The 22,151-nt window shown below is 37.8% G+C and overlaps 1 protein-coding gene across 2 annotated transcripts in view; it reads left to right on the top strand.

Annotated features, from left to right (window-relative positions):
* Positions 1 to 22,151, top strand: part of PARD3B (par-3 family cell polarity regulator beta) — a 995,632-nt gene that overhangs the window by 788,439 nt on the left and 185,042 nt on the right. For both annotated transcript variants that reach the window (XM_035007317.1, XM_035007318.1), the window contains exon 19: positions 16,577 to 16,687. In XM_035007317.1, the coding sequence (XP_034863208.1) occupies positions 16,577 to 16,687 (111 nt within the window). The remainder of the gene's footprint in view (positions 1 to 16,576; positions 16,688 to 22,151) is intronic.

Below are 22,151 nucleotides of genomic sequence, written 5' to 3'. Positions count from 1 at the left end.
ATAGATAGATAGATAGATAGATAGATAGATAGATAGATAGATAGATATTTAGAAATACATAGAACTTAGATATACCAGTGTTTGCAAACTGGGATTCCAGAGGCTGAATTTGGCTCAACAGACACTGTATGTTTAGGCCACAGACTATTACTTTAAAAAAAAAAAAAAAAAAAGCCAATATTTAAAAATCAAGATATTTCACACAGGGAGACTAAATTTGCTAATTTTTTCTCATATTTTTGAAGCTGGTAGAAATCACTGGTTCATGCTTAGAACTTTTCCTGTAAATCTCAAATGACTGCTTGAATTTAAGTTTAACCATACACTTTCTTATTTTCTAAAAATTACTTTTAAAATGCTAGGTTTGCAAATCTGCGGTATTACAAAATCTGGAACCGTATTCTGTCTTTCACCTGTGAAAATGTTACTAGTAACCCACATATGTTCACAAAACTGGCATTGAGCTGTTTTTCCGTAGAAAGTGATGGATTTATGGTGCCCTGTCCGCACATTCTTGGCGAGCGCCCTTTTGACCACTGGCACGTATTTGTAAGACCATCTGCACTGGGGGTAGAGCCTGTGGTTTTGGAATAGGTCCAAGTTAACTGGCCCACACAGGGGAGCCAACCCATGACCTTGACCCCATTACCACAGTGTTCTAACCAATTGAGCTAAATAATTGAGTAATTGTTTCTCAGCAATCTGATCAAATCAGCTGGCATATATTAAGAGTCTGTCTGTGGACAGGGTGAGAATGTCAGTGAACAAGGGAGCTTAAGATAATGGGAAAGTTATCAAGTCCTCACATTGGTTGGCATGTTATATTTGGCCAAGTAGTCACAAAATTGGACTTTGTCATTATAGCTAATTGCATTTCTGGGCAATAGGAACTCACAGAAACACTAAACTTTTATTGAGTAGGATTCCTTTTTAAGGATTCAGAATTTTGGGTAAATAATTCATAACATATGTACAAACAATTGGGGATCATAGCAAGATGGAAAGAACTTTGTACTGAACTGAGGGGTTCAAGTCCCTGTTTGGTCCTGAGTACCCATGTGGCCTTAGGCTGGTCACTTGACTTTCTAAGCTTTGAGTAGGATTGGATAATATGCTCTCGAAGAGTTTTCCAACCCTAAGAGACTTTCTATAACTGTACAATTTTTGAGCCCATAAGAACACTTTGTGGGCGCCTGGGTGGCTCAGTCTTTAAGCGTCTGCCTTCAGCTCAGGTCATGATCCCAGGGTCCTGGGATCGAGTCCCACATCGGGCTCCCTGCTCTGCAGGAAGCCTGGTTCTCCCTCTCCCACTCCTCCTGCTTGTGTTCCTGCTCTCGCTGTCTCTTTGTCAAATAAATAAATAAAAAATCTTTAAAAAAAAAAAAAAAGAACACTTTGCATACAAATCTCTTTATAACAAAGAATGCCAATGAACTATTTTTCACAGATAATTAAATAAACAATATTTCAAAAGGACTTATTGAGAAAACTTATTTTTTTAAATATAGTGCTGGTGCATTAAATCAACATATAACATACATATTTCACATAATATAAATCCACATAAATCCAATGTAAATCCAATAAATAAATAAATACATAAACCATAGCTTTATATATTATATGATCAGTTCTTAATGGCATTTTATGTTCCAAAGCATTTATGAATCACCTTGAAAATTTTTCCACCTTATCAAAAAATTCTTATATTCAACACATCATATTAATGAATTGCTTTGTGTTATTATTTATTAATCTTCTGATTTTAGGTCCATTAATGTGGCCTTTTTATTTGTTTATTTATTTATTTATTTTTAGAGTGGGGGAGGAGCAGAGGGAGAGAGAGAATCTTAAGCAGGCTGCCCACCCAGAGTGCAGCCTGACATGGGGCTTGATCTCACAACCCTGAGATCATGACCTGAGCCAAAATCAAGATCAGACGCCACTGATCTGACTGAGCCACCCAGGTGCCCCGGGGCCCTTTTAGAACTACCTCTGTTTCCCCTAACTTGGTAAATTTAGATTAAACACGTTAAGCTCAGGCTTACCAAATTCCTTACCAAACTGTACATTTTTCTAGTTCTTTCTTACTAATGCACTGAAATATTATTTTTTTAGAAATGAGGTAAGAGTTGGATTTATTGTTCTTTTATCCAAACTGATTCTTCCACCACTGGATTAACTGGATTCCTGTGTCTACAGAGCTCAGTAGGATGGGTCATAGAGAGTGTTAGGGTTGGTGTAAAATGAATGAAAACAGCTTAGTCACACTTGAAATAATATATTGGCTTGGGTTTCCAAATAACCTTCCCAAATGAAAAACATAAATACTGTGAGTTTCTACAGAATCAAATATGACTGTCATGTTTATAAAAAGGATTAGTTACTGGAAGTCGCTTCAATATTAGGTGGCGAAGTTTAGAAATACCAAAGCGGGGGAGACCAGAAGCATTAAATCCAGAGCCAAATACAGGTTGCAGATGCTCTGGGTGATCATCGCCAACCCCACCCATCATCTGAACGATGCTGCTGGTACCCCCTCCACTGGCCATCCAGAGCCATTCAGAAACAGGCTGCCAGTACATTGTGGCAGATGATGAGACACCTCCATCATCTGACTAAACACATAGCTGGGCATAAGTAAAATTTCCAATATCATTCCGTTTATATGATGTGATTCAAAATTGATCTGATATTTAAAAGTAGCCCCAGCAATAAGGAAACACCCTCAGGTTAATTTACTTGGTTGAATCATCTACATTTTTTTTTAAAGATATACTCACCAAAAACTCCATCTAGGATGTTCTACAAAGAGGCTCACACCTCTGATTCATTTCATTATGTACTTTATATGGCGTGCATTTAATTACCTACACACAAATTTTCTAGCATTGGTTTCTTTTATCATTCTGTCAGAACAATCACAGCTATTTTGAACTGTAGAATAGGACTAGGAATCTGCGGGGAATTATTCATCTGTGGTATTGAGGAAAGGAAAAATTAGCCATTGGTACAGGAAAGGGAGGAACAAGAAAATATACTTACATAGCAGAATAGTAGTTTCACAGTCTAGTGGACAAGCAAATAAGAGCCTGATGCCTTGGACAGACTATAAATCAATTTCTGATTTCTTCGGTCAAATTGTAAATCACCACTGTGCTATGCTACTATACATTTCCAAGGGAAAGCATACTTTTATGATTGTGTGTTACTAGTAATAGGCCTTTATGAATTATAAGTGATTAGAAAACCTTGTCAGAAACCAAGTTATTGTTGATGATGTTGTTGTTGTTTAATCCTGGATATATTTTCTGTAAGGATGTTACATTGTTGGAGAATGAGGTTATATCCATTTTATAAAATAAGGTTAAAATCCTGTGGGAAATCTAGTCCTATGAAAAAGATTATTGTCTCTTGCCCGGCCCCTCTAGACAAAGGAGACATCGTTGATTGCTTGATGGCCCTTGAATGACTGTCACTTTGGCAGAGCTCCTTCAGTATAAAGTGCTCTGGGACCTGGAGGGTATGGGGACCATGCAGCTCAATGGATAAGCAGCAACTCTATCTAAAACAATAAATTATGCCTCATTTTGTAGTTGGCACCCTATCTTACACATGGGTCCCAAGATTTTAAATTCAAGAAAAGCTAAAGAAAGCGAGTTTTTAGACATTTAAAAAATGAATGGAGACCCTTTGTAGGCAGCACAGGTTTTGAAAAATTTCCCAAGACTTGTGACTTCTGGGCCCTAGGAGAGTCAAAGTATTATGTAGAATGTCACTTGAGACATTCAGGATAGATATATTTTTTCCCTCTCAGCATATTCATAGTTGAGAATCAATTCAGTTTTATGGCCTACTCTTCAGGGACGTACTGAATAAGAAGGGGAATATTAGTTAACTTTAAATCTAACATAAAAGTATTGAAATCTGATCCCTTGCCTTACAAACTAAGTTAGGGCTCAGATTTTTTAAATTACCTCTTTTTCCAAAAGAACTCTTTTATGGAAGAGCACAGATGGAGATATTATCATTTGGAATTCTGTAAGGACAGGACAAACTAATGACAAAGACGAGCAGTGTCAAAGGAGGACCAAGCAACTACCTCACGCCTATCTTTATTTGATGCCTAAGATTAAAAAGGCCATAATTTCTGAAACTCTGAAATTAAAGGTCTAACTAGGAGATAAACATGGTGTCTTTTATAGGTGACATCTTGCAGATTAATCATCTCTAATGACAGCTTTAGGTTTGAATTTCATTCTAGAATTTAGCCTAGTGTTTTTGAACAGGGTATTTGTACAACATGAAAGAACTGGTCATCATGAGATAGAATCCTCAGGTGACTCAGTAACCCCCATGGCACTGGGATAGCCAGATGTTTTTTACCTTTACTAGGTGAATAACTGTCTGCCCCCTATTTGGTCTTGCTGTGGCAGTAGACATCCAGGGCTATGGCTAGCTTATAGCTACCACACCTACATTAAGCTAGTTTGGTGATTTCTGTGTCCATAGGGACAGTATATTCCAGTTTGGGAGCTTTATGGGAAGATAACATATTTGTTATGAGGGACCATTGGGTCCTTCTTCTAGGATAGAGGCCATGAAGAAAAGAGACAAGTGACACATCCCTGAAATCCCTATCTCACCTTTAATTCAGCTGAGCAATACTTGGTTGGATTTTTACTATACATCCATCACTAAGAATGAGAGTGGAGACCACATTTGACTAATTTACTTGGAACCTTAGCATCTACTAGATTTACAAAGTAGGTGCTCTGTAAGCATGTTGAATGAATGCATGTATGCATAAATAAGGGAAACAAGTAAAGAGTCTGTCGTGGCCCTTGAGGAGCTCACATGTAAGCAATGGTTAAAATAGTGCCCTAAAATACAGGTGCTAACATCAGCACAAACCCTCTTCATCTCCAGACTCCTCTGTGAATCCACTCTCCATCGCATCTTGGCTGAAGATGGATATGCTTATCCAAGTTAGTTTTCTTTAGTAAAACTGTTACACACATCAAAAAAAAAAAAATCAAATATGAGTTCTAGTAAATTGAGACGTCCCAGAAATTAACCCCCAGCAATTCTCCCTTATTCAAAATTGCTTTTTCTTCTGCAGAAAAAGAAGGAAAAAAAGAAGCCCAAAGTTAAGAGAGCTTCTACCTTTTAAGAACAGTTTCAAACTTAGTATCATTTATTAAGAATCAATGTAATAACTCTTTTCTATTGTTTAAGGCTCTCTTACCAGCTCTATCGTGCATTAATTATTTTGCTTCTTTTGTATTTGTACAATAAATCTTGACAAAAAAAAGCCACATAATTTAAGATTCTTATGGCACAATGGAAAAGTTTCCCACCCCCAGGAAAAAATATTCTGTGATGTTCTCATTGTATTTTCAGGGAAGATTTTATATATTAAAAAGAGGAAGAAGAACATGAAATGAAAAAAAGAATAAAGCCCTAGTTATACTTTATGTGACATGCAGAAGGTTTAGTATATATAGAACATAAAAGAACATTACATGAGCTACAGAGGGATAGAGCTGTGTGTTCTTAATTTTAAATTTCAGATAAATATGATTTCAGCTTTGATCCTACATGGACTAATTCTTTTGTCACTCAACTAATTAATTCAGTATGCTAGAGAAAAGAGCTAATTTGGGCATCAAAGAAGTGATAATTTTTTTTTTGTTTAATCTGAGTTATAAAGATAAGTTTTACTCCCATTAGACTGGGTCTGGAGCTTAATCACTTTATTCTTGTTTAGTGCAGATGCATTCCGGAGAAAATATGCCATTTCTCTTAACTTCTGAAGATGGAGCAGTAATACCCCGATTCCCTTTAAAATGGTCCTTTGCATAGTCACTATACCCACCCCCCCAAAAAAATCAGCCATTTCTTAACATTGTCCTTTTGTCCTTTATACATAATGAGTTAGTCACCATTCTTTTGATAAGGGACTTTATAGAAAGTATACATAAGTTAATTTGTGCTATTGGAATATAAGTTGTATTTGACATTTTATTTAGAGACTAGAGACGAGATCTCCAGTTTCCATAGAACTTTTAATTAACCCTCCCTGGATTTAATTTCACTGATATGAGTCAGTTTTTCCCTTCGCAGGCAGTTTGCTAAAATGACCCCACTTGCCAGTGAATGAATCTCAGAGCTGTTTCCTGTGGAGGGACATTTCCTTCTGCAGGATGAATCCATGGTCATTGAGGAGTGAGCCCTGGCAGATTGAGCACGGGAAGGCCCCGGGTGTTGGGGAACCTCCCACAGTTGGTAGAGAAGTTTACACATGGGGTGTGATTTGGTCTCAGAACACTCCTTTCCTAGGGCCCAGGTTTCCGGGATAAAGGAGGTTGAGAAAACGGAAGAAGGGGATGCTGTGCGCACACAGATGAAAAGTCTAGATTCCAGCCATGTGCTGTTTGAGTCAGCATGTGTTTTAAGGACAGGCCATCAGCTGTCTGTGCACTCAAGCTGCCTTCAGAGATGCTCAGAGATCCACTTAAAAGTAATAAAAATAAAAAGGAAGAAGCCACATATTCTGCCTCTTTGAAATAAGTAAACATTTAATAAAAAATGCCTTTCTAACTATTAAGAAAACATAAAAATGCAAAAAAGATCTATTTTTTTAATGCTCCTGTTAAATATATTTCCCAGAAATCATAAGCATTTAGTCTGAATCACTAAGACTCTTGCCTACGTCTTAAAGCCAGTGAGAGCGTATGAAAGCAATTAATCAAAGTTCACTGTGCTCCTGAAGAGTATTTCTTCTTCTGGAAAGCAGGATAGAATAACTTAAAACCCAGTGTGGTCGTGACAGTTAATAAGCTTTTTATAGTCCCTGTGTGGATCTGAAAATCATACCTTATTAGTATCTTTATCTTTCTTGCTCACTCATTCATGCTTATTTTCATTTAATTTTAATTTCTGGCCTCTTTTTCATATTTTTTTTTTCCTCTTTCTCCTAACAGAGTGCTGCTTTAATAATCTTAGAGTGGAATTTTCATTTGATACAAAAATGCTCAGCAAAAGTAAATGTCCAGTGGCTCCCAGATCCCTTAAGTGATTCTTGCAAGTCAGTCTTCCCAATGCCCTTTTTACTTGTTTGTTTGTTTGTTTGTTTGTTTGTTTGTTTGTTTCTCAGAAGATGGGTTATTACTGATGTACGTTTTGCTTTACTTTGCTTTCTGGACCCGCTAGAATTATTTACAATATATTCGTACTTCCAAATCTATTGTGTTTCCTAGCTTCTCAGTCTGGGAAAGCAAATTAGCTCAAGGAATCCCAGCAGCTGAATTCAGAGCCAGAGAGCTGCTTAAGACTCTACCCAGCAGATGTTTTATCCACTTAGAGAGAAATCTTAGAATGTTATAGGACCTCCCTGCTTTTCAATCCTAAAAACAAATATCAACACATTTGAGATCTGAAGGTCCGCTGCTTTGGAATGAAGAGTCTCCATGACCACCAATATAGGAATCTCATCCTGGGAATGAGCAACAACCCAGAGGCAAGTAGCTGTTTAAGGATAGGTGGGAATGTTGGCCTCAATGGAAGTAGTAAAGATAGCAGTGGGATTAAACATGTTTGTTGTTTTCATATAGCTTGTCTTCATCTTGGAAACATATAAACATACCCAAAATAAGTGTCTAAACAATGTACCAGAAATTAAAATTTTAATTAGAAATCATTTTCAGAGCCTCAACTGCTTGACCCACTTAGTTAACAAGAAATAACAAGAAAGATTTTTTAATACTGAGTTTTTCTTCGGTTACTAAACCATCAACTCACTCAGCTTCCCCTTGTGAACATATCCTATAAAGCAAATCCCTATTTCCCTTTGCATGCCCTGGAGTGGGCTTATAGAGTTTAAATTACAACCCTTCTGTTATGGAAAGCATACAGAGTTTATAGCACTCCACCTCCCTCCTGAAAAATCACAGGCATTAGCATGGTAATCATATACTGTGGAAGGCTAAAAATAGAAAATATTTTTTCTTAACATTAACAACAAACACAAATCTGTTCATTATTCGATTGATAATATTAACATAAAAATAAGCAATGCCTTAGGTACCAAAAAAAATGGGGGAAACTCTCTAATTGGTCAATTTTCATTGAATTTTTATCAGATACTTAACTCTCAAGTACAATGGGAGCCATCTCAGGTAAACAAGTAAAGACCTTTGTGACATACGTTTTAGAGAGAAGCAATCACCAAAGTGCACAAAACCATATGAGATTCAATACATGGAAGTAAATTTCATCAGCATACGCATATGCTAATTCGGAACCCAGCTTAGAATGCATCAGACAACAGAAACCTTTTATGGGTGAATTTCAAAATAAACTATGGAAATACAGTCAAAGGTCTGTGAACTTCTCTGCCCCTGTATTTTGCTTGAGCTATTTCAAAGTGTATAATTTACAAAATGGTAAGACAATATCATAACTTATAAGTCAGCTGGTTACAGGGAGAATGAACCATTATCAAAGTCCAGAACATATTTTTACTGTGAAGTTGGTGCATTTTCTTTTTTTGTTGTTGTTGGTTTTGTTTTGGTTTTTTTTTTGAAGTTGGTGCATGTTCATATCTGACATCATTCCATAGATATTCTAAGTGTAATATTAGTAATGACTGGATCTTGTAGCCTTTTCCAAATGCATCATTGACACCCAAAGGTATTTCGGGATTGCAGAAGGAAGAAATACATTGTTTCGTACTTGCAGCTCTCCTTGGATTCATAGCTCACCACTAATTTGAAATAAGAGTGTGTGAACTTTTTCCTTGCTGGACTTTTTAGTCCTCTTAAACCATCACTCAAGATTGCTTTTATACAGTGTGTGTGCTCAGTGGAAGATGAGCAGATACTAACAGCTGCATAAACTGCCCAGTGGGACCTGGGAAGAAAACTGTAGACAGGCAGTACTTAGCAGAATGAAGAAGTGAATTAAATAAGAGACTAGACATGAACAAAGGCAGAGATAGAGCTATACATGTTGTTGAATTTGGATCATTTGTCAGGGTATGTGGGAATCTGGGAAGGATTCAAAAGTCATCATTACCTAGAAAACTCAAGGAAAGAAATAAAAACAGAAGAAAAACAAACAGAATTTGCTAAGAAATTAGGGGATAACTACTAAGAATTATATTAAAATCTTTATCATTTGGAAAACAATAAGATGCTGGGAGCTTGTTTAGCTGTTTAATTGGATTGAGGAGTTAGATATTTGCCTAACAATTGATGGTGTTAGTGGTTACATTCCATGTGAGTAATCCATGTGATGTGTCATGGCAGCTCAGTGAATGAATGAATGAATGAATGAATGAATGGACCATTATTAAATTCTACTTCCCCATATGGCCTTTTAGGGCCTCCTGACCTAGGCAAAATTACAACCAAAGAGGTCTGGTTTTGGTATTTTTCTGTATAACCCTTTATGAGATTCTTTTCAACCTTGTATAGTCCTTTTCCTTTGATTTCTCAATTTGTACCAAGAAGTCTCATTTTATGGATAGAATCCATTTCTCTTATACATGTTGCATCCTACTGACTAATAAATGAATTACCTGGAAACTCCTCAGCTGTCCATTCATCAACTCTATACCTCTTCTAGCTGCTGCTTTTCTTGAGTCTCCTCCTATCTAAGGCCAGTCTCTCTGGAGTTTCTATATATCCCTGTCCTCTTCTCTTATCAAGAACTTTGTTCTCCTATACGAGTGTTCATAGCATTATTCACAACAGCCAAGAGATGAGCATAGCCCAAAAGTCCATCAACAGATGAATGGATAAACAAATATGGTATGTATGTACAAGGGAATGTTATTCAGCCTTAAGAAAAGGAAATTCTGGCATATGCTATAGCATGGATGAACCTTGAAGACTTGATGCTAAGTGAAATAGACCAAACACCAAAGGACAAATATTGTATGATTCCACTTACATGAAGTAACTAGAGTAATCAAATTCAGAGACAGAAAGTAGAATAGTGGTTCCCAGGGGCTGGGGGAGGGAGAAATGGGGAGCTACTCTTTAGTGGATACAGAATTCCAGTTTGGGATGATGAAAATATTCTGGAGATGGGTGGTGGTTGATGGTTGCACAACAGTGTGACCATGCTTCCTGCCACTGAACTGTATATTTAATAATGACTAAAATGGTAAACTTCATATTATCAATATTTTAGCACACTAAAAGAGAAAATAGCTTTATTCTCCTTTCTCTTCCATTCCAACCTCTCACACTCTGACATTTCTTCCTCTCACCAAACAAAAGCCCTCCAGTATCAGCCAAATGGAAAATCTCCTGTTTCAACATTCCACCCAAACTCCAGCAATCACCCCACCAGCCAAACTTCTTGAAGTGGTTGTACACACACAGATGCATACTTTTACACTTATCTACCATTCACTCTCAAGATCACTGTCACCTGGCCTCTGCTCATAGCATGCCACTGAACCATGCCTTCAAAGTGCCAAATCCAGTGAACTCTGGAGTCCTGACCTCGGTGGATTTCTCAATGGCATTTTCACCTGGTGATCATGGCCCCTTCACAGTGCACTTCCCTCGTGTCTCTTATACCTTACTCTCCTGATTTTCTTGATCTCTCCAGCTGTTCTTCTTCTGTGTCTTTTATACACGGCCTCCCCGTCCCTCTATCTGGCCTTTAAATGTTACAGTTCCTTAGGACTTTGTCCTCATCCCTAGCCCATGCATTTGGATTTCCCAAAGACATACTAACATCATAACCATGTTTAAAAGTGAACTTTTGGTCCCTCGCCCTTGACCCACCACTTCCAAACTGTTGTCTTCACTTCTCCAGTCCAGGCCACCATTGTCTTTCACCCACACTCCTGAGGCAGTCACTAATTGGCTTTACTGCTCTAACTTGCTGCTTTTGACTTCAGCAACCAGGAAGCTCTTTTAAAATGTGCATCACATTGTATCACTTCTGCTTCAAATGACTTGGTTACGCCTGTTTCTCCTCTACCAACTCTAAATGTACCAGTTTCCTTATCTAGTTTCTCTGTCCCTTGACTTACTAAGACCAGACCTTGTGCTACTCTTAGGCTAAACTCCAAGCCTCTCTGACACTTGCACTCCAGGGTCCTTGTCCCGCTTTCCATCTGAATCCTGTGTATCCCCTGTGCTCCCCTTGTTAAGTGACACTGGCCTTCTTCCACCGCTTGGAATGCACCAGACCTTCCCCACCTCACGCCCTCTGTGTGTGTAGTATCTTCCTGCCATAAGGCTTATCTCCCATCTCTGCTTGTCTGGACACTCTTACCTGTGCAATCTCAATGTAAATGTCATTTCCTCACTGAAGACTTCCCCAATCACCAATTTCCTATTATTGTCTCTCCTAACACACTTCATAGCATTTTCTTTTGCAACTTATAATTGCATATTTGTACTTGTTTGATGCCCAGCTCCTCCATTAGAATGTAAATTCCATAGGGGCAGTGTCTGGTTTTGCATCCCAATTCAACATCAAACGTGTTTACGGCAATGACTGACACAGAGTGATGCCTAATAAACATTTTGTAAACAAATGCATGTATGGAAGAAGAAAGAAGGACAGAAAGAAAGCTAGTTTTCCATAAAGCTGTTTCATGTAGTCTCTGTATAGAAATGAACAGGGACAGGTGTTTTAAGCCAACTTATAATTCATGAAAATCTAAATTTACATAAAGGGTATGTTGAAAGGTGATTTTTCCACTTTACAAAAAGATCCATCATGAGAGTCTTTAAACAGGCTTCCCAGGTACATGGAAAGTAAGATTTTATTGATTCAAACCATATGTTTGCACTGAATTCTGCAGGAAAATATCTTTTATATAAAGCAAGGTTGACCTATAAGCAATTTCCTCAAGGCACCTTGCCCGGAATGGCCAACTCTCAAATTTCCTAGGTAATAGATAATGGGAGGCCTGGAATGCAGGGGATATTTGAAACCCTAGAATGCAAAGCAGTAATTTCAGCCATTTAGAGTTCTTGTGACTTTTCTCACAAAAATAACTAATGGAGAGATGAATCAATGTATTTGAACCTCCCCAACTCCTCTTTCTCTATGTCTGTGAAAGTAAGAAAGGCTGGGAAGTGACCCCCAAAAAGGCTGACATGGAAGGAGAACAAGGCGTACACAGTTCACCAAACTGATGTTTTTCTCCCAACTCCCCCTACCCTCCCATCACGGCTGCTCCTACCACTGATAATTAAGTTGTCTGATTGCAAAATTGGAAAAAAGAATTCAGTGTGTTAATAAATAAAAGCAATTAACTTCTCTGGGTCTCAATTTCCTCGTCTTAACAATGTGGGAGTCCTTTTGAAGATTATTGTTTTATAATTCTGTTCTTGAACCTACCCAAACTTTACAAAATAAGGTAATTTGTGACTGTTCTCTCTGTCTAATGAAATAAATTTCATAGCTATTTCTGCCCTCCTTCTTGGAAAGTTTAATAAATGATCATGAAGTTTAAATCAAAACATTTATATTATTTGTGGAGTTGGTTGATTTGACTGTTATTGATGGTTCTTGCTAAGAAGAAAATGCTTTGCAGAATTTACTTACAACTAACCTTTATCAGACATATTCCACTGTGATGAAAACACAATAAGCTGTTTTTGAACTGCAGTACAACTGAAATATTTTAGCAACAGGAAGGAAAAACAATTCATTGGTTGTGGTAATAAAGATCAGGGTAGACTCAGATATAGGTTAGTTTTGCCCTTCAAAAACAAGACTTCCTTCATCTCAGAAAATCCAAACCTTCAAATTTAGGAGAAATATTTGGAACATAGAAGAAAAACATGCTTAATATCTATGGAATTCTTGGCAACCTTTTTGCCCTCTTCAACTTCCTGAAGCATTATTCTATCCTCACTCCCCACAATTTTGATTTTTTTTTGGCCCAATTTTACTATATTTAGTGACATTTTGAGGGAAAATTATTTCTTTAACTGATGTATGTAAAGAAACTTAGACTCTTCTACATGCGTCTGAAAAGCTAAAGAATGTACACAGGAAAACACACATTATATATCTGCTGCTTTGTAGGCTAAAGAGAGATCTTAACTATATCAACAAATCTGAATTATATTTGGAAGCTGGTGATCTTCTAGTTTGTCAGTATTTTTTCTCTTCCCTAGTCTATAAATGACACTAGGTCATTTCTTCAGTGGGAGAGAGGAATAGATTAGGAAAGAGGAGGGGGACCAGGAAAAAAAAAAGGCTGGGGATGATGGAGTGAAAATTCATAGTTGATTCACTAAAATCCCTAAATTAAACTGGATACGGCAAAAGAAATGCAATAGAAGCAAAGGCAGATGACGAGATGGCAATGGGGAGGAAAGAGAACGTTCGTGAGCAAGGATTTGCTCATTGGAATTGCAAATTGAAAAATTTACAGCAGAGTCAAGACTGGAAGAGGCTTTGAGGAAAGCAGGGTACTTTGAACTCTGGTAACAACAGAAATATGGGTATTAGCGATACCCAGTGCTGCCATGTAACCAACAACCTCGGCCTTGGATTGAAACACAATCCCAAAAGGACAAATATGTACTCATTTTTACAAAATCTGAAGAAGACAGGCGTTTCAAGCTTATGAGTCAGGTCTTCAGGTGAGGAGATTCTGACTCACTGTGTATGTTGGGAGGTTGGGGCCAGGGACAGGGATGAGGGGTGGGCAGTCTGAGCATGGGTAGGGTCCTCAGGTTGGATAGATGGATGGATACATAGTTGGATACATAGGTAGTTACAGAGGTAGAGTAAGCAAGCTAAAGATATACACACATAAACACAGAAGTAAAATTTGCAGCTATTTAATAAGAAACAAAAGATAAATGGGGTTTCCATAGTTTGACAAGAATCTTTAACTTAACTGAAGAATATGCATAATTGAGTTACTTTTTCCTGGTTATTAGCAGAGCATCAAGTTACGTTCCTTTTTCATGTGTGTTGATACCAAGACCATAGGGGATTGCTTCTGAAGAAAATACCTGTTGGAGAAAATGCCTGTTACTTAAGAATGTGTCCTAGTAATAACCACAGCTTTATTATTATTATTTCAAATGTGCAGTTTTATTTTCCTAACAGTGCTAAGGAAACACAGTGCTCTTTTAAAGTATCATAATTGCAGGGAACACTAGTGCATTGTTGGTCCGAATGCAAACTGGTGCAGCCAATATGGAAAACAGCATGGAGGTTCCTCAAAAAATTAAAAATGGATTCAGATGGCCAACAGACATATAAAAAGATGCTCAACATCACTGATCATCAGGGAAACACAAATCAAAACCACAATGAGGTATCACCTCACACCAGTTGAATGGCTAAAATCAACAATGCAAGAAACAACAGGTGTTGGCAAGGATGTGGAGAGAAAGGAACCGTGTGCACTGTGGAGAATGCAAGCTGGTGCAGCCACTGTGGAAAACAGTATGAAGGTTCCTCAGAAAGTTTAAAATAGAGCTACCCTAGGATCCAGCAATTGCACTACGGGGTATTTACCCAAAAAGCACAAAAATACTAATTCAAAGGGATTGATGTTTATAGCAGCATTATCTACAATAGCCAAATTATGGAAACAGCCCAAGTGTCTATTGACTAATGAATGGATAAAGATGTGATAGATATAGATATATACACAATGGAATATTCCTCAGCCATAAAAAAAGAATGAAATCTTGCCATTTGCAATGATGTGGATGGAGCTAGAGAGTATTATGCTAGGCAAAATAAGTCAGAGAAAGATAAATACCATGTGATTTCACTCATATGTGGAATTTAAGAAGAAAAGAAAAAGAGGAAGGCAAGCTAAGAAACAGACTCTTAACTATAGAGAACAAACTGATGGTTACCAGAGGGGAGGTAGGTGGGTGGGATGAGTGAAATAGGTGATAGGGATTAAGGAGCGCACTTGCTGCGATGAACACTGGGTGATGTATGGAATTGCTGAATCACTATATGGTACACCTGAAACTAATATTACACTGTATGTTAACTAATTGGAATTTAAATAAAAACTTTTTAAAAAATGGAACTATCCTATGATCCAGCAATTCTACTTCTGTGTATACATCCAAAGGAATTGAGTTCAGGATCCCACAGAGATATCTCTACTCCCATGTTCATTGCAGCATTACTTACAATAGCCAAGATATGGAAACATTCTAATTGTTCATCAATAGGTGAATGGATTAAGAAGGTGTAGTGTGTGTGTGTGTATGTATACACATATACGTGTATAAATGCATATACATATACGCTGTGGAATCTGAAAAAGACAAACTCAGAGAAACAGTAGAGTGGTGGTGACCAGGGGTTGGGGAGAAGGGAAATTGAGGAGCTTTTGGTCAAAGGGTAAAGACTTCCAGTTATAAGATTAACAAGTTTGGGATCTAATGTACATCATGGTGATGAGAGCTAATAAAAATGTATCCTATATTTGAATGTTACTAAGAGTAGATCTTAAGTGCTCTCACCACAAAAAAGAAATAGTGACTACTGATGGGATGAACTTGGTAGCTAATACTATGGTGGGAATCATTTTGCAACTTAGAAATGTATCCAATCAGTAGTTACACACATTACATTTACACAGGTTACTTGTCCATCATATCTTGATAAAGCTGCAGGGAAAAAATGTATCATAATTGCCACTGTGCCCAATTAGCTACAAATATGCCAGGCACCGAGGGTGCTGAGAACACACAAACCCGAGGCTGCCTTAGGAAGATGGGGCTACCTGCGAGAGTGAATGTGGTGTGAAGGAGAGAGGGCACTATAGGAGACAGCCCAAGTTCTAATCCCAGCCCTTCCCTGAACTTGGGTGATCAAGGCCCAAAGTCTCATGTGCAAAATGAGAGTAGTGTAAACTAGGTGTTTGGCGAGGTCCCCTGAAGCACTATCATTATCGAGTCCCGTGAGTTTAACTTCAAAGGTCAGTGCCACTTGCAGCTCTGGAGGCCTGTTTAGAGGAGTTCGGTCAGTTTTTAGTTATATATTAATGGTAACCTTTCAGTTCTTTCATTTCTAGTGAACTAATGGTTTGAGATTTTTACTCTTTAACCACATGACTTTGTGCATGTTGCACAATCGATATCTCAGTGGAAAGATGGGAGGAAAGAAGGAAGAGAGGAAAACGAGGGGAATTTAGTGACTATTAGTTTTGCCCTTTCAGTCTCTTATTTTACTTCATTTTATGCAAAATGATCTTGTACTACTTAGAATAAAGATTTATGGTTTGATGAGTTCAGCTCATAAATATTTTAAATTTACCCCTGAAAGAACATGGTTATTGTTTTTTGTTTTTTTTTTTTTTAAGATTTTATTTATTTATTTGACAGAGAGAGACACAGTGAGAGAGAGAGAGCACAAGCTGGGGGGAGTGGGAGAGGGAGAAGCAGGCCTCCCGCGGAGCAGGGAGCCCGATGTGGGACTCGATCCCAGGACCCTGGGACCATGACCTGAGCCGAAGGCAGACACTTAATGACTGAGCCACCCAGGCGCCCCAAGAACAAGGTTATTGTTAACAGCCATCTCCTCCTTCATGTTTTTCTAGATTTGGAAAGAAGAAAGATGACAGAGGTGGCAAGGCTGAGCAGAAGGGCGCTCTGAAGCATGGCGGCCTAAGGGAAGAAGAGCTGGAAAAAATGAAAGAAGAACGTGAAAGGTGAGCAGAACTGCTGAGCTCCTTATTTTGTTAGGGTCCATGGCCCGTGTTAAATTGGGTTGTTGCATCCATCAACCGGAGACATTTTATTTTAAGAAGCATAGCATTTCATATAGAAGAAAAGGTACCTGATATAAAAAGGAACCTGCCTTTCTGGGGAATTTTTATTATATTTGGGGAAGAAATTAACTTTATGTTTTTATTAGATCAGTGCTTATAATTCCAAAATATGCTACCCCAGTTTCGACTATATCAGTGTATATTTTCCCTATGGTTTAAACAGTGAGTTTTTTTTTAATAAAAAGGTCATTTTAATGTTGATGTTTAGAACTATCAAATTTCCATAGTCTGTTCCTAATTTCTGTCAAGCTGTTGTATGCCTTCTTAATTTTATTCTGCTAAATCCATTTGGGGGGTGTAATTTGAGAAGTCCATGTCCTTCATTTTTAAAAAGCCTGTGTCTTTTATTAGGCTATCAGCAAGTTGCAAAGTATGTCGCCCATCTGTTAAAGGGCCGGTTTCATTTACTGAAATAATGACAGTTTGCAAGGGCTGAATTCTCCTGTTTGAGGAGCTTCATGTTCCATTTGGACAAGAGGCCCTTCACTTATCTTTGAGGTTAACTCTGGCACTTACCCCAAGTCGATGTGTAAATGTCTGATTTTGAAACATGTAATTGAATATTCATATTTCTCCTGAAAGTTCTTCACCTTCGTAACTAAATGGAGCTTGAAGAAAGACTGAGATTATGACAAAACTAGCATATCATTTTAAGTACTTGATTCTGACTTCACCATGCATGAAGTCACATTTGTCCAACTTGTCACTTGCTTATTGGCAAAGACATCTATGTGGTGAGCCCACATCATAGATCTTTGCTGCTCCCCTGACTTCACTTACTGAGGCACCACAGCCTTGCCTCGTCTTCAGGAAACTGGGCTGTTTGCTAGAATGCAGACTTCACATTTTTTGTAGCTCAATACTTGCTTGGGGTTGGGAGGCTTTCCTCTTAGTAGCTAGGGAACTGTGTGCCAGCTAGAAAATTGATAACCCATAAAATAAGGTGGGTTGTCTTTAAGCAAGAGTTCATTTCCTTTCTGGTGTTGCCTTAAGGAAGCAGGTGCCTGAGGGAGTTTTGTTCTTAAAAGCAGGGCTGTAAATTCACCTCAGCTGGCTATATAGGCTTCAGGTCCAATTTTCTTAAAATATGTCTGGTCAAAATATTGAAAGAACTGTACTATTAGCCTCTACTTAGGCCACTTCCCACACATGAACACGTAAAACACATCTGAGATGGGTTTCCTAGAGACAATGTTGTCTCAATCCTGTGAGAGAGGAAGAAGCTGGGGGAGTTGATTTTATGGTTGGGTGCTCTAGAATTAATGACCAAGAGCATTTCAGCAGCTCGGAAGCAGAGGGCCACGGAGGGTAGAGGTGGAGACTCAGCATTTGGCATTCCTCCCAAACCTAGAGTCCCATTTCTTGGCTCTCCGTCATCCATAGGAAACCAGCTCACAACCCTTAAAGAACTCAGTGAGTGTATCACTCTTTGTGACATGGCCATGGGAAAAAAAAATAGAATAAAATAAGAAACAGTGTATAAAAGTTCACCAAGTGGTCTTTTTTCCTAATGCCTTTAGAATTTGTTACCTTAAGGTGATTCAAGCTGTCCTGTTGCTTATTTGTTTCATCCTAGCTGTCACAGATATAATAGCGTTTCATTCACTTATCCCTTCTTCAAAGGATTTAAAGTACTTAAATAAAATATATTGTATAGTGCTGGAGCCAGCTCGTATCAGCTTGTGAGAAGAATTTTGGGAGCTGGTTGTTAAACCACTGGTGGATTGTCATTGGTCATGGTGGGAGTATTTACATCATAGAAATGGGCAAATGCAGTAAGTTGAGTTTGTTTTTTCAAAAAGCCAGTTAATCAACATACCACTGAGGGTTTATACCAACTCTATTTACTGTATAACCAGGAAGAAATTATCCAAAATAAAGGCTAAATAAAGAAAGATTCATCCAAGTCAAACCATATGACTTCCTCTGTGTTTCTCAAAGTGTAGTCCATAGACCACCTGCATCAAAAAAAGTCACACGGAGAGCTTGTTGAAAATAAGCTCGAGTCCCACACCAGACTTGCAGAATCAGAATCTTGGGATTTGGAGCCCAGGAACCTGTATTTAATAGGCAAGCCCAACATAATTCCTCAGTATTTTAAAGTCTGAGAACCCTTGATGTGAAGGGACAGGATTTGGTTGAAACATTAAACAATCCTTATCTTATGAAAAATGACACACCGATTTTTTTTCCCAAGAGGATTGAACAAGCCAGTCTAAAAATATTGTCATCTTTCTCATGTGCCCTCTCTGAAGTAGCCTACCTTACTGGCATATTTTTTTGCCAACAAGAAAGAAACCCTTGCCAGTGCTTACCCACCTAAGAGTATTTGGATTGCTTACCCCCAGTACCACCCATGCACACAACACTTACAAATACAGTAAATTCATTAAGAAAATTTTGGAGACATAAAAAAGCATAAAGAAGACTAACATTATCATGCATAATTCCATAACAATTATTAATATTCTTATGATCTTTTTACTATGTATATATTTTCTTTGAAACTTGATATCCATGCTGCATGTATAATGTCTCACTTTTTCAACAGCATTATGTTGTGAGCATTTCCCCATGTCATTAATGTTTTGAAAATATGCCATTTTGATGACTGTCTAATATTCTGTGAGATCAATATACTACAGTATACTTACTTATCTTCTGTTGTCAAACATTTAGTCTGTTTCCATTTTTCACTCTTTCAAATAATACTTTGATGAGCATCCAGATATAAAAGTCCTGATAGATGACCTCTTAAATCATATAGTTCCTGTTAGAAGGTTCAATTTCCTTGTAACTGTTTTACCCGAGGATTAATTTAACCTCAACTCCAAATTTTAGGATTATATTATCCCTCTTCATTCCTCCCATTATTTTTCTTATGATTTCCATATCTCATTTTAATGTATCTACATATTTAACTCCTGATAAAGAATTGTTGTGGTGCTATATATGAATAACATGTTCATAGCTATAGCTATGAAAAGGTAAAAAAAAAAAGCCATAAGAATTATGGAATTATGGGACGCCTGGGTGGCTCAGTCAGTTAAGCGTCTACCTTCGGCTCAGGTCATGATCTCAGGGTCCTGGGATCGAGCCCCACATCGGGCTCCCTGCTCCACGGGAAGCCTGCTTCTCCCTCTCCCACTCCCCCTGCTTGTGTTCCCTCTCTCACTGTGTCTCTCTCTGTCAAATAAATAAATAAAATCTTAAAAAAAAAAAATCATGGAATTATAAGATTAAATTGGAGGAATGCAGAGCCCTCCAGTGGTTCTCAGGGAGGGACAATTTTGCTCCCAAAGAAACATTTGTCTGTATCTGGAGACATTTTTTATTGTCACAACTTCGAAGGAGGAACAAGCACGGGAAGGGAATTGCCAGGTGCTAGGTAGAGCCCAGGAATGCAGCCAGACCATTTACAATGCACAAGATACTCCTGCCCCTAACAGTGAGTCATCTCACTGAAACTGCCAACAGTGTGTAGGCTGAAAACCCCTGTTGTAGCCTCTGGACTTCACAAGTAAGGGTACTCTCCTGGACATTAGAAGCTCCTTGTCTCATGATATCCTGTGGATAACACAGAAAAATGTACACCAGATGACATAACCCTAGAAGGATTACTAGCTATTCAAGAAACTGTACCCAAAGCTTGCTAATGAATAGTCCATCAATATAAACTTGCAAGAAAAAGTTTTTCTTCAAAATTTATTTTTAACTCTGGCCTGCTGAGCATTGGCATCAGTGCTGTTGATCAGATTGTGAATGCCAAAAATCTGCAGGTGTTGATAATGTATTGATGACAGAATCATCTGGAACAATGGATTGAATCAAACATAAAGAAACTTAATAGGAATAAATGTAAAGTCTTGATTTTAGGTCCAAAACCGAACTGTACAAACACAGGATGTGGAAGGTTTGACTTAATACCAAATATATGAAAAAACTGCCTGATGGTTTTAGTTGAGGGTAAAGTTTAGCATGAGTCAACATGAGGATGTGCCTGCCAAAAAATCCAGTCCTAGGCTACATTACTGGAAGTTCATGTGCAAAATGAAGGAAGAAACAATAATTCCAGCTTTATACTACTCTGACCACACTTCAAATATCCCATTGCCTCTCTCACACACACAAAATAGCACCAACTAAATCCTGTCTTTTGAAAAATGTTGAAGGACCTGGGCATACATAGTCTTAGAGGTAAGACTTAGTTGATGTCACATAATCAAAGAATTTTCACATAAAAGAGGAATTAAATGCATTTTATAGCATCTATTCTTTCTCTCTCTCTCTTTGCTTATTCATCCATTCATTTATTTTCTTGAAGATACTAATGGGGAGTCATTTTAAGAGAGGTAGTCTTCAGCTAAATAGAAGGGAAAATATCCTAACAATTAGAATGTCACATGAGAGTGAGTTTGTGGACACTGGAAAATGTCTAATAAGCTGATGATTACAGTGAGAAAGGATTAGTGCATCAGGAAAATATTGGACTAGATCAGAGTTTCATCAACTTCAGTCACTGATATATTACCTTCATTGTCTTATTTGTATTTATATATTCAAATAAATAAAATATTATATAGATGCAAAACCACAGAAGTTAATGTAATTATCTACATTCAGCCACATATCACCTAAAATCATGTTGTGTATCACTAATGCTGCATTTGTCCTTAGGGGATCTCTATGGTTTTCCCCAGATCTCAGGGTCTAAGAAATAAATATGTTCAAGTATAGAAGCATTTACTTTGAATTGCCTAGAACGGCCTTTCTTGAATTTGCCATAGCAATGCTTCATGGTAGTGTATGCCCTATTCTTATCTGAGTGGAGAAGCCCAAGTTTCTTGCTCAAAATTGCATGCAAGGCTTTTCTTAGTCTCATATTTGATTTCCTGAGCTGAGCATGTGTCCTCTCCTGACACAAGTCAAACAGCCCATTGCAGCAAAGCCCTGTTTTAAATAAACTCATCATTTAGTTCATGCTTCAGTGAGATTGGCCATAATAAAACATTAGTTCCAAATGCCTGTATCCATTGCTAGAAGGATGAATCCAATATTATATTCAAAGATTATTTCCCCTAGAATTTTTTAATCAAGCTAAATTAAATTAACATTTTCCAAATATTCTGATTATATAAATTAGTATGGTGAGCTGAAAGCAAGAGATTGTCTTAACAAATCAGTAAATGTATTGTTGTTGAATTCTAAGACTTTAACTCACATGTGTAACTGGCTCCAGAGTGTGAAATTAACCAGATTCTTGTACCTACAAAGAACCTACCTGCATGCATGTTGTACTTATATTGTTAATACCTTCTCAGAAGTCAGGTGGAGATTGCTTAAA

The sequence above is a fragment of the Mirounga leonina genome, unplaced genomic scaffold (assembly GCF_011800145.1).
Source record: "Mirounga leonina isolate KUSES-001 unplaced genomic scaffold, KU_Mleo_1.0 Mir_151, whole genome shotgun sequence".
NCBI lineage: Eukaryota > Metazoa > Chordata > Mammalia > Carnivora > Phocidae > Mirounga > Mirounga leonina.
This window is presented reverse-complemented; position numbering and strand designations above follow the sequence as displayed.